Here is a 12,834-nt window from a genome sequence, read left to right as displayed (position 1 = left end):
ACCCATTATTGTTCGCACTTGACATATGTGACCTTTCGTTAATCTTACTTAGTAAAACAACATTTCTCTATGACGAAGGCATCGCAAATCCCATATCTGACAAAAGAACCTGGCTAGACTGTGTTGAATAGAAGCACAAACCAACGGTGGCTTAAACAGACTGCTCCTTAATGTAAAGTATATAGTTGATCTAACTTTTTGCAATACTAAAATAAAACTCCACTGGTCCCCACTGTATTATTAAGCTATAACCATGCGGAGTTTTTCAACAAAACAAAATTCCAAGGGATTTTCATCACCTACACTCATGGAAATCTCACACTGATATAACCACATGAGTAAAGTACGTTCTACAATTCGTTCAATACGAAACGTAGTGCATATCGATGTACTATGCTTGTTCTCATTCAGTACTCAATTATGGGACCATCTTTTTTTTGGGGGGGGGGGGGGGGGGCACAAATTGCAGCTGGTGAAGTTTCTTGACCATTTAAAGGTGAGCAGACAGAGCAATACTGTTGAAGTAGACAGAAAAAAATGTGTAAATTACTGTTTAAGAAACCCCTTGTATGCCAGCATGCACTACCTATCACATTTTACAAACAAAAACTTCAGTAAATTAGACAAGAACTAAGACCCCAACAAGATGAAAAAACTGGAAAAGGTCGGTTGCCCACACAACAAAACAGTACAGTTCATCAGCACAGCACACGTCAGGGTATAAATGCCACTGAGGGAATTTTGAAACGTTCTCACTTAATCAGCCTTATGGTGCCGTCCAAATGGTGCAATATTTTGGCAAACTTACTTGCTGCCATCTTTAGCTGGGAATCACACACGAACATCACAAAACTACAGGATGTTTTAATAAATATAATAATTCATTGTTTTACAGTTAACAGGAAAACTTAGAACCTGATCTGTCATAAGCAGACAGAGGCATTTATGTAAGTCATGTGAGAGTACACACACAACTGTGTACGAATTTTACAGTCTTAATCTTAGAGTCTGTAACATACTCTAGTAACTTGATGACGATACTGCCTAAGAACATTTCTCTTTAAAAAGGTGCTTGTTACGTATTTTATGAATTTCTTAGTATGCACTACGGTTGACTGAAAAGTAATGCCTCCACTTTCGTAACTCTCCAACAGTCGGTAGCATCGGTATGCGGCAGGTACTGGCTTGTTCGACCGCCTCTTCTCTATGGTTCCAATTGGTGGGAAGCCTTAGCAGTGAAGGTTGTGTTGTTACAGCCCTGCACAGACGGTCGGTCAATGCAATTAAAGCAACGTGCAGTCATTCAATTCTTGACAACAGAAGATGTCACCCCACAGGAGATTCATCAGAAAATGAAAGCAGTTTATGGTGATTGTGTTGACATTAGTATTGTGCATCGTCGGGTGAGTAAGTTTAAAGATGTCGAGGTGGGAACATCTGACCTGCAGGACAGAGTCGGACGTCCCGTGACCGCAACCACCGAATTTCACAAGCAAAATGTCGACAGACTGATACAGGACGATCATCGTATCACTCTGAGAGAAACTGCAAGCACAATCGTCATTTCACAAGAACGTGTGGGTCAATTTATTGCTTTGCTTGGCTATTGGAAGTTCTGTTTTCCTGCAGCATGACAATGCCAAACCACACACTTCATGTGCAACCACAGCACAATTTCAGAGACTGAATCTCACCACTGTACGGCATTCTCCATGCAGTCCAGATTTAGCACCGTCTGACTTCCATCTGTTCCCGATAATGAAAGCTGATCTGCGGGGACATCACTGTGCTTCTGATGATGTTGAGAGAACTGAGAGACTGTGGTTGCAGAAACAGTGTCGATTCCTTCTGTGATGGCTTCAGAAAACTTGTTCATCATTGGCCGAAATGTACCCAATTGGCTGGTAATTATGTGGAAAAGTGAATATTGGTAATTAAACATCACATTCCAAGGATTATTTCTGCGTTTGATTTATTAAAACATTCCCATGCAAACCCAATCAACTAAGATGGAGGTGTTACTTTTCATTCAACCCTCATATTTCCTCTTTGGTTACTATGAACTACTTGAAGATATTTACCTTTTAAATGTAATTGTTACACCACTTCCCATTTCCAGCCATATCGCCCACTCTGACTTGCAATGTATTCCAATGTGCTTTTTGTAACCTGCACAATCTCGAGAATGCATTAAAAATTGACATGCTTCTGCATGCTTTTGAACCAATTCTGCAAACATTTCTCCACTCTGGTGATGGTAGCTCAAAAACAGGGTTTTGGAAGGATCAGTCAAGCAAGGCAATAAAAATCACTGTCAGTGCAAGATAAAGAGGTCTTAAGGCAATAGTCCAGATGAAGATGAGAGATTATGCATTAATTGGCAGTTTTTTGACACGCTGTGTGTGAACAGGCAGTGTTCGTGACAAAGAACGCTGCTACTCCCAGTTTTGTACAATGTAGGCTTTCGTGGTCAGTATTTGCACACACTGTTAATTTTGTTTCATGGTCAACAGATCGTGGCAGTAGGCACAGATTGATTGATTGATTAATTGAGGGGGGGGGGGGGGTTACGGGACCAAATGGTGAGGATATCAATCCCGCAATTCCAAAGTTACACACAAAAGAGAGAGAGTCTGCTCAGAGTGGATGGATCCAGTCAGAAGAATCAAACTATAGAATGGGGAAGCTAAAACACACATGGTAAAAGGTTAAAAAGGGTAGCCCAAAGCATAAATTGAGAAAATGGAGGGCTAAAGGAACAGTCTTTTCAAGGGGAAGTGGTCATGGGTCCCAGACCGAGAAAACAGGAAGAGAGGCCCCAACCACAACCGCCCTGCCCCTACTCCCGGAGTAAAGCAAAACCTTAAATTTAAAAATAAAAACCACTTTCAGGGAAGAAACTGAGGGTAAGTTCAACCGTCCGTGAATCGTCTCTTAATATTAAATTTAAGGAATCTGCAACACTCTACTTAGTACGAAGGGTCAAAAAAAGGGGACATTCCACCAATATATGTAATACTGTTAGTCTGGCTCCACAATCACACTGTGGGTGTGGTTTGTTACGCAAGAGGAAACAATGAGCGAGCCTGGTACGACCAATGTGTAGACGACACACGACAGTGGACTCCTTCCGAGAGGAGTAGAAAGAAGCATGCGTAATTGCAGTAGGCTCCTCGATTGTGCGGAGTTTATTACTGAGAGCAGTAGCGTATTATATGTCATTCAACTTTAGTGCAAGAGAGAGCTTCCCTGGGATGCCGCCACGACTCGGGACACATAGAAAGACAACTGAATAGGTGGCACACTCAAGGGCAGAGAGGTGGTCACGGATAGGAGAGACCGAATGACGAAGAGAGTAGCATCGGTCGATAGCCGGCAGCAGCTCACTGATTTGGTACATATTAAAACACTGTAGAATGAGGCCTGAGAAACAAAACTGAGGGCCCTGTTGATGGCTACTAGCTCTGCTGTGAAGACACTACACGATTCCAGCAATAAAAATGGCGCTCTAAGCTAGGAGACATAAAAGTGTATCCCACCTTCAAGGATAGAACATACGAGACACCGGAAAACCGTAGCGGCGAAAGAGACATTAGGACCCTGGAATAGGTTGGACTTAATCTGTTGCCTAGGCACCATCCGAGGGAGGGTGTGGGAAGAAATCCGAGGAGTGCATTCCAGCGAGTGGAGACGGAGATCCCGACGGGGGGGAAGTGAGATGCATTCCAATAATCAGTCCCACCCGTGGGCGGTTATCGGGAATGAGACATCCCCCGTTTGCAAAGAAGACAGGGTACAGGGACAGTCAGGGAATCTACAAATGGCAAATGCGTAAGAACCGGGAGTTGGCGCCATCGTATTTGTATAGGGAGAATCTAGACTTCTGTCAGGAGACTGCCGACAGAAGCAGTGTGAAACGCACCAACAACCAGACACAGACCACAACGGTGTACACGGTCACGTATATTCAGATTGGAAGGACTAGCTGAGCCGTAAATCTGACTACCATAATATAGTCTGGACAAGTCCAGAACACGGTAAAGATGGAGAAGACTAGCTCTGTTTGCACCTCCATAAATGTGGGCCACGAAGCAGAGAGCATTAAGCTTCTGCACGCATGTCGTTTTCAGGTGGCGAATATGTGCAGCCGTGTGAGCTTCTTATCGGGAATAAGACCCAAGAAACAGGACTGTGCTACAACACTGAGGAGCTGGTCACCTACATAAAGTTCTGGATCGCGGCATACTGTCGGCCGATGACGAGAGTGTGTAACCTGCACTTTGGAGGGAGAAAACGGGAAGCCACGGGAGACGGCTCACGCGGAGACCCGTCAGATAGCGAAGTGGGAACTGCACCAGATGCAAAAATTGCCGACATAGGTCCTATCAGATTAGGGAAGGACGGGGAAGGAAGTCGGGCGTGACCATTTAAAGGAACTGTCCCGGCTTTTGCCAGAAGCGATCTAGAGAAATAACAGTAAATCTAAATCGGGACGGCCGGACGTGGGTTCGGACCGTCGTCCTGCCGAATGCGAGTCCAGTGTGTTAACCACTGCGCCACCTCGCTCGGTCGTCGACAAAAAACTCCAGGGTAGTGACAGTCCCGACAGAGTTTGAAAGCCCGTCGAGGAAGAAAGTGACTCGACACAGAACCCTTTGGGATACTATTCTCCTGAATCCGAAGGGTACTTAGTCCAGTGTCAACTCGAACCTGGAACGGGTGATGGGATAAAAACTTGCGCATAAAAATCTGAAGTCAGTCATCAAAGCCCCAGTCACGAAGGGTAACTACAATGTGACGGTGCCAAGTCGTGTCGTATGCCTTACGTAGGTCAAAGAAATCGGTGAGAAGGTACCGGCAATTAGTAAAACCCTGTCAGATTGCTGTTTAAAATCTGAGTAAATGGTCAGTTATGCCTCATCCTCGCACGTCTGGTCCACGCTCGGTAGCTTTCTGCGCCACCGGCGACGGTCGACTGTCCGGGGTCTCACTCCCTGGAAACCACACCAATACGAGGACTCGAGGCCCCGAGATTTGAGTACCCGACACGAAGTGAAGCTAACCATTCTCTCGAGCAGTCTACAAAGTACCTTCGTCAAGCTAATCGGGCGGTAGCTGTCGAGAGATGTCGGTTTCTTCCTGCGCTTAAGAACGGGGATAACTACACTGTCTCGCCACTGCGACAGGAAAACACCTACGAGCCAAATGCAGTCGAAGACCGAGTAGATGTCGCCTCTCGGTAAACTCCGAGTGTCGGATCGTCTGGTTTTGGACGGAATCCAGACCGCAGGACACGTCGTGTGAAGAGGTAACGGCCTGCAAGAATTCTCACTGAGTGAAGGTGGGGGTTAAAACAGAGTGGGGGGTGGGGGGGTGGGGGGGGGGGGAAGGGTAGGGGTCTGTTCAACTCTGCGTTTCTGCTGGAGAAGGGTACCAGGATAGGAAGACAATGCCGATGCCGTCGCAAAGTGTGTCACAAGGTATTCCGCAAGGACCGACGGATCGATGCGCAGAGAACCTCGGAGAGTGAGACCCCGGACAGTCGACTGTCGCCGGTGGCCCAGAAAGCTACCGAGCGTGGACCAGACGTGCGAGGATGAGGCGTAAGTCCCCGAGGAGAAAACGTAGCACTCCCAGCATTCCATTTTACTCTGCTTAATAAGGAAACGAGCCTCAGCTCATTTAAATCGCTACAGCTCCCACTGCCAGTCCCAGACAACGACTGCTACGTCTTTGGTCCACCTCGGTACCAGTTAATGGTGAGGGGGACTTGTGGATAGGGGGACAGCAGTGACAGCAGCACGAAGAATAGAGGCAGAGATGCCCCACACAAACGCATCGACGCAATTCCAGAGAGAGGTCGAAGTGCACAGCAGATGTACATAAAGGCCAATAGGCCCTGCAGAATGCCCGACGTGGGGGCCTGTCTGCCTGGCGGCGGCAGGGGAACAGTAGAATCATTGGAAAGTGGTCACTGTCACAAAGATAATCACGGGGTGACCAATGTACGGAAGTCACGGGAGCGTGGGGGGGGAGATCGTGAGATCGATAGCAGTACAGGTGCCACGAGTGGCACCGAAGTGCGTAGGGGAACCGTCACCGAGAGGAGACACGGCCGAGCGGTTCTAGGCGCTCCAGTCTGGAACCGCGCGACCGCTATACTGACAAGGATCGGATGACGTGCGTAGGCTCCAGTTGCGAGGCGAGACGTTATGTCTGGGGGCACTGCACGGGGGGGTGGGGAGTCTTGTCCTGGGGCTTACGTTTCTTCTTCTCTTTTAGAGGTGGAGGAGGGCAGGGCACAGAGGGAGCACAGGCTTCTGCAATATCCAGAATTAAAAGAGAGCAGGCGACTCGGGGGAACACAGGTGAGGTGTCTCGTGGCCGAGTTGTGACAGAAGGCTTCCAGTCTGAGACATGCCGGGGAGAGGGATTCCGGGGGGAGCCACACCACCGGCAGGTGCCGAAGGAGGAAGGAGGGCGCTCCGGCCGGGGAGGGGGAGCGGCTCCCGGAGGGGAGACACGGGAAGGCAGGGGACGGGGCGGGGCGGGGATACGGAAGCGGCAGGAGCAGGGAAGGACGTAACGGAGGAAAAAGTTGAAGAAAGTGACACCGGATGGAGTCTCTCGTACTTTTAGCGAGCCTCAGTGTAAGACGGGCAATCCGGGGACTTTCACTCCTAGATCGTCTGTAAGCTCCACAATCTAGTGAGCGAGGGGAGTGACGGTTGTGACAATTGACGTACACGGGTGGCAGAATATGGGGGCTTCCCTAGTGGACCGCGTGTCACCACCTCGAGGGTCCGCCGTACGGTGGGAAAATGTATGCCGAAAACTCGAGCACCGAAAGCACCTCGGGGGTGGTGGGACGTACGGCTTCACGTCACATCTGTAGCGCGTAACCTTTACCTTCTCTGGGAGGTATTCTCCTCTAAAGCCAAAATTTCTTCACACGTCGAACAAAATGAACGTCACGTCACTCCAGATTCGCCAGAGTTCGTCGTCAGCTCGCAGGGTGAGATCCCTACGAAAAATGACTCCGTGGACCGCATTCAGATTGGTGAGCGGAAACGGACATTAGGACACTGCCGAAATGATCACAATCGAAAAGAGCTGCAGATTGGGTGGCAGACGAAGCTTTCGTCAACAGGAAGCCCGATCGCATCTTGCCGAGAGATTCCATTTCACCAAACTCGTCCTCAATATTCTATTTGTGGTGGCGAATATGACCCCGTCCGTAGTAGTACAAATGAGGTAGCGGGGGAAAGTGTTTCGCCCCGAGACGGTGAGCACGGCCCTCTCGCCACAATATAGCCAGGGAAGGAAAGGCTGCCGGGTCACACAAAGCGACATTCAGTGATCCTTCACCATCGGAACAGACGGCTGAGAACGGTCAGATGTTTGCAGCCCGATACGCTTCGCGCAGCAAGCATCTGCCCCGGTATCACCCACTCTGATCGGCGCAGCAAGTATCTGCCCCGGTACCACCCACTCCGATCGGGCTCTCCCCGTGGGCACCACCCGGCCACAGCCGGGGCTACCTGGCAGAGGCAGCTGTTGCCAGCAGTACCGACACTCCTGGAAGACGAGCAACCACTCCTCGGCACACGTGCGGAGGGAACAGCTCGTGTATCAGTAGTGTCATGGGGCTCAGCCAGACGGGTACGTAATACGCCCACAACACGACTGCCTACACGTGCCGGTGACCTCGCGCAGTGGAGAGGGGCTACGGTGGGGAAGAAAGGGGAAAGCAATCCAGACTGCAGACGCTAGGTAGGGAGTTCTTCCCCAAATGGCTCACACTGAACACAGGAATTTAGAAGTGGAGGTGAAACCTAAACACCAGAAAAGATGACAGAACAGGCAGGAGGAACAAGCAATACAGGTGGATAACAATGTCTACATAAATTAGAACACCGAAAGAGGGGAAGGAGGGGGCAGTGGGGAAGGACTGAGGATAGTGAAGGAGGGGCAGGATGAAGGAAATGCAGCCCAGGTACAAATAATGGGCTGCAAGAGCTCGGGGCCCCGTGTGCGCCACGTGCAAACCCGGAAAAGAACCTCGAGAACCCTGGGGGAGGGGGGTGGGTGGCACTAAGCACAGAAAATGTGTCCGTTCACTGCCTAACACAAAATTTTCCCGATTTTGTCAGCGAGTATAGGCAAATAGAGTGTCGTATAGTATACCGTTCTGCATTAACTGTTCTTCGATTCCCTAAATTGACGGTTGTGACACATCCACTATAACAAAAAATGAAAGACTATTTTGCACAACTGTACAGAACTGTAAAAACCTAACAAGTACTTTAAACATGTGGCAGCTTTTCTTCTAATGAGTTACTCCAGGTTTTGTACTTTTCCTGTGACTATGTTCTACTAGAGCTCTTTAGGGTTTTTGTACCAAATATGAGCAGAATATTGCATCAATATACAAACAGAGCTTCCAAAAGCCTTACCTCAGTTTGCACACCTCCTGCAGCTGGCCCAAAAAACCCGTGTGCAAGAGCCAACTCCACAACACCTGAAATTTAAAATATTTATAAAATAACTTCAAAAAGGGAAGAAAATATACATAACAGACACACACAATGTTGCTCCACTGTTTATTAATGTCATCACCAAACACCTGCCCACACTGTTTGTTTACAGGCATCAGTTTCTTTTACCATTTTGATCTATGAGTGATATACAGGAAACAAGAATCTTAAAAAAAAAAAAAAAAAAAAAAAAAAACTTTAAGAGAAATCCATGTGCCACACATTCTGCCACGTTTATGCTATTAATTTGTCTGAAGGCGTCAATATCAAGCACAGTTGCGTAAAATCCCCATATTCCCTCTCAGTCCCAACACATTAATAAAAGCGAGTGATTATAAGACATCACTTCGCCATACTTTTTTATGTAGTCACCAATCAAAGCTAACAGCTTGCACTGCAATCTACAATCTGTCTAAATTTAATATGCATATCTACTACTCTCAGACCAAATGATGCCATTATAAATTACACAGTTGCATTTTAAAATAAATGCAGCCTGATGACAATGAGATGAGCAGTACTCCAAAATGTATCCCCCCATCCAGTCAATTTCACTACATATATTCATGTTTAAGGTTTATATGTTTACATTCCAACATGCATAATTATTCTTAATGATATTTAGTCATATACAGAAATTATTTTAATTGGTCATAAATTGTACAATTATTGTTTGTAATGTAAGAAAATATCACAGCCATATCTTCAGTATAAACTGAAACAGAAGTAATTTACATAAAACACGAATTGTCATAAGAAACCATTACAACTGGAGAGAAGTGGAAGTTATAACTCAATTATGTATGAATTTAACATCATGTAAAATTTATTGTTAAAACAATTATTACAGTATGAATTTCAATTTAAAATAATGCAAATTTTTTCACCTTCGCTACTGAAACTCACTAAAAGGGGAGTACTTCAGCTGTCACACGAGGTGTAAACTATGGATAAAATCACAGAGGAAAGAGAGAGAACAACAATAGAATTGCAGCTGCAAGACGGGCAATATGCCTTCACAAATAACAGATCAATAGTGGATCTAATTTTTAGTATCTGCATGCTGATGGAAACATACCAGGAGAAAGGCAAGAACCTGTTAACTGTGTTCCTAGATGTAAAGGAGGCATATCACAGTGCTACAAGGGAACACATCTGGAAGTGCCCGAGGAAAAAAGAGATGTACGTCACAGACTGGTGACGTCGTGCGAGATTGTGTTAGCTGCGTACGAGTTGCCGAGGGGCGGTCTTCGCGGTTTCGGACGGAGGGTGGAGCTAGAGGAGGCCATACATTGCCCCCGCAACTGTTCTGGATGACATAATACGGAACATAGAGAAAAGTTTTTGTGAACTTAATGGAGTTGCCTTTGCTGATATGATCTCAGGGTGAAACAGATGAGAAAGTTCAGATCAGGCTCAAAATAAGGAAATCCCAGTTCCAGGAATACAGCTTCCACATCAATGAGACCAAGACGGTGATGATGGCAGTCAACAGACGTGGACATCTGGCAAGTGTGAAACTGTATCACCAGTGAGAGTGTATGTACAGTTTTCTGCATCTCAGTAGATTACCGACACTGAGTAGTTGCTGAATTCTGCACATAAGTGAGAATCCTTTCACAGGCTCCATATTCCTGAAAAAGTGACATTAATTATGTTAAACAACTACTTCATACCAATATTGATCTAGGGTACTTTAGCATGCAGCCTCACAAAGAGTGTCACAGAGACCGCAGGCATCAGAAATTAAACTTCTTCGACCAACGGCCAGAAGAAGTTAAGGAATGAGGAGGTGAGACAGCAGGCAGGACTCGGGACATCCCTTCTGGACTAAAACGGTACATCCAGACTATGGTGATACACTCGTGCAATGAGGCTGGAGCCAACAACAAAAGCCCAAATAAATTCAGAAAAAGAGGTGTAAGAACGTACGCTATAATAAGACACACAACCTTTCATATGGACATAATCGAGGATGGCCACACTGCCAGAGGGTGGACAATAGATGGTTTTCCCCGTGACAGGCTACATGCAGACAAGATGTGGAAGAAGCTCATCAACAATAGCCGGAAAACTGGACCCGTACAATGATTGTGGTTACTGCAGAAACTGTAAGAACATTTAGACGATTTTAAATAGTAACTAAACTAAAATACCATCAATAGTGCACGTCCAGGTTTCCACTATTAAGGACATATTCATATTTCGGCAGCTGTGCCTGCCAAATCAGTTCAGTTCAGCACCAGAACAATTCAATGTAAAAGTTTGTGAAAGAGAAATTTAAAGTGCTGTCCAACTTTTATTTAACAATTTTCAATTTATGTAAATTAAATTAAATGCTGTCATATTCAAAATAAGAAAAACTTGGACCATTCCTTTTTAGTAGTGAGCAGATAAGACCATCTGTATTACGCCATTACAGAAAGTACAAAACTAAATATATTTGCTTATAAAATGAAGTCTCTTGCTCTTTAAAAAAAATTGCAAGTAAGCTTTCTATCTATTAGGACTAGCTGATCTTTGAAAGTGGCGCCGCGCAGTCACGCACGTCCTCTACATGCGGCGCTGTCTGCCAGCCGTGCAGCAGCAGCGCCACCTAAGCGGCCCCTAACTCAGACTCAGTTATGATTTGACTGTTAAAGTGTACACACGTCTCACTCTGTTTACTTGATCTGTGACTTTCATGTATTGCGTCGTCCTTGGAATATATTTGTTCAACTTGAAGTAATTACAATTGGCGATGAGGTAGTGATTTTTCTTTTCCATCGTTGACCCACATGTTTCCACGGCTACTTTAGAGCAACTATTGCAAAGTCTCATAGAACAGCAAACGCTTCTCACAAATGCGATTCCTGATTTTGTCGCGGCATCAAATGTGGGGCGTCCCTCGTCGTCGTCTCTACTTCCTTTTCCTCCTTACGACGAGATGGCGGAAGACTGGTCCGATTACGAAAAACGTCTTCGACAGCACTTCTTGGCATTTCGTGTCGCACACGGACAAACGTGTCCGTTCCTTTCATCGATTTCACCTCAAATGTATCTGTTGTTGTCGCAATTGGCTCCTTTGAAAGATCCTGCGTCTTTGTCCTTAGCTGAAATGTGCTCACTTCTGTCAGTCTATTTTCAAAAGCAAACGCATGTGGTAGCCTCTCGTGTTGCCTTTTATCTTTGTCAAAAACAACCGAATCAATCCTATCGCGCTTGGGCTGCTGAACTTCACGGCCTCAGTAGAAAGTGTCAATTTGTTACTGAAGATCACAAAGAATCCTACACCGATTCCACGGTACGGGATGCTATTATCCGGTCGGTGCCTGACAAAGAAGTTAGGCAACGTGCCCTTCAGTTGGCAAATCCGACTCTAGATTAAGTCTTATCCATCGCTCAGTCTTTTGAAATTTCTCGCGCCGCTGGAGCGCAAATAGAGGCGTGGGGCGACGTCGGGGAAATACAACCTCTGTGCGATGTTGACGAAGCGGGTGGCGTGTCCCCGCTGGCCGACGTGGCCGCAGTACGCTCCCAAGCGCAGCCTCGGCCTAACCGTAAACAAACCTCTAAGAAACTGCAGCAAGAACCACGGCAACTTCCTTCATGTCCGCGGCGTTTTACGAAACATTCCCGAGAAGATTGTCCACAAAGTTGGGCCGTCTGTCAAAAAAAAAAAAACACCGACCACATACATGATGTTCCTGAACATGATGTTGTACTTCTTCCCTTTCAGGGAAGTTGTTCCTCACTGTCCAAATACTTGGTCGAGATGTTCGCATGCAGGTGGATACTGGCTCTGCTGTCACTATCATCAATTCTCAGACGTATCTTCAGTTGGGTTCTCCAATCTTGTCACCTGTCACTAGGCAATTACGGACTTACAATAAACAGAAAATTTCTCTCTTGGGACAATTTGGTGCTGAGGTATCTTACAAATCTGTCATTCGCATTGTTCCCATATTTGTGGTCGACCATAGTAACGCGGAGAATCTTTTTGGTTTCGATGCCTTTCGCGCTTTTGGGTTCTCCATAGATGACTGTCAATATCGTCTCTGCTCAATTGGATTCCTCGTCAACGACATTTTCGTCCCTTTTTTCTCCTGGGTTAGGACGTGCAAACGACTTTGAAGCTCATATCACGCTCAAACCCACTGCTCGGCCTAAGTTTTTTCGGGCTCGGCCCATTCCTGTGGCCCTTCATGATCAGGTCAAACGGTCTTGCTTCCTGTCACTTCCAGTGAGTGGTCCTCTCCTGTTGTTGTCGTTGCTAAGCCAAATGATGATATTCGTCTCTGTGGCAATTTCAAAGCCA

General features: G+C 46.4%; 1 protein-coding gene across 7 annotated transcripts in view; it reads right to left on the bottom strand.

The window, feature by feature from the left end:
• LOC124552523 overlaps window positions 1-12,834 on the bottom strand; it is a 49,415-nt gene that overhangs the window by 22,140 nt on the left and 14,441 nt on the right. For all 7 annotated transcript variants that reach the window (XM_047126831.1, XM_047126835.1, XM_047126830.1 and 4 more), the window contains exon 2: window positions 8,457-8,521. Coding sequence is in view for 4 of the 7 variants with exons in the window: in XM_047126835.1 (XP_046982791.1) it covers window positions 8,457-8,521 (65 nt within the window). In the remaining 3 variants the exon portion in view is untranslated. The remainder of the gene's footprint in view (window positions 1-8,456; window positions 8,522-12,834) is intronic.

This window comes from Schistocerca americana, chromosome 10, assembly GCF_021461395.2.
Source record: "Schistocerca americana isolate TAMUIC-IGC-003095 chromosome 10, iqSchAmer2.1, whole genome shotgun sequence".
In the NCBI taxonomy this organism is placed as follows: Eukaryota; Metazoa; Arthropoda; class Insecta; order Orthoptera; family Acrididae; genus Schistocerca; species Schistocerca americana.
The sequence above is the reverse complement of the archived record's forward strand: the minus strand, read 5'-3'. Positions and strand labels throughout refer to the sequence as shown.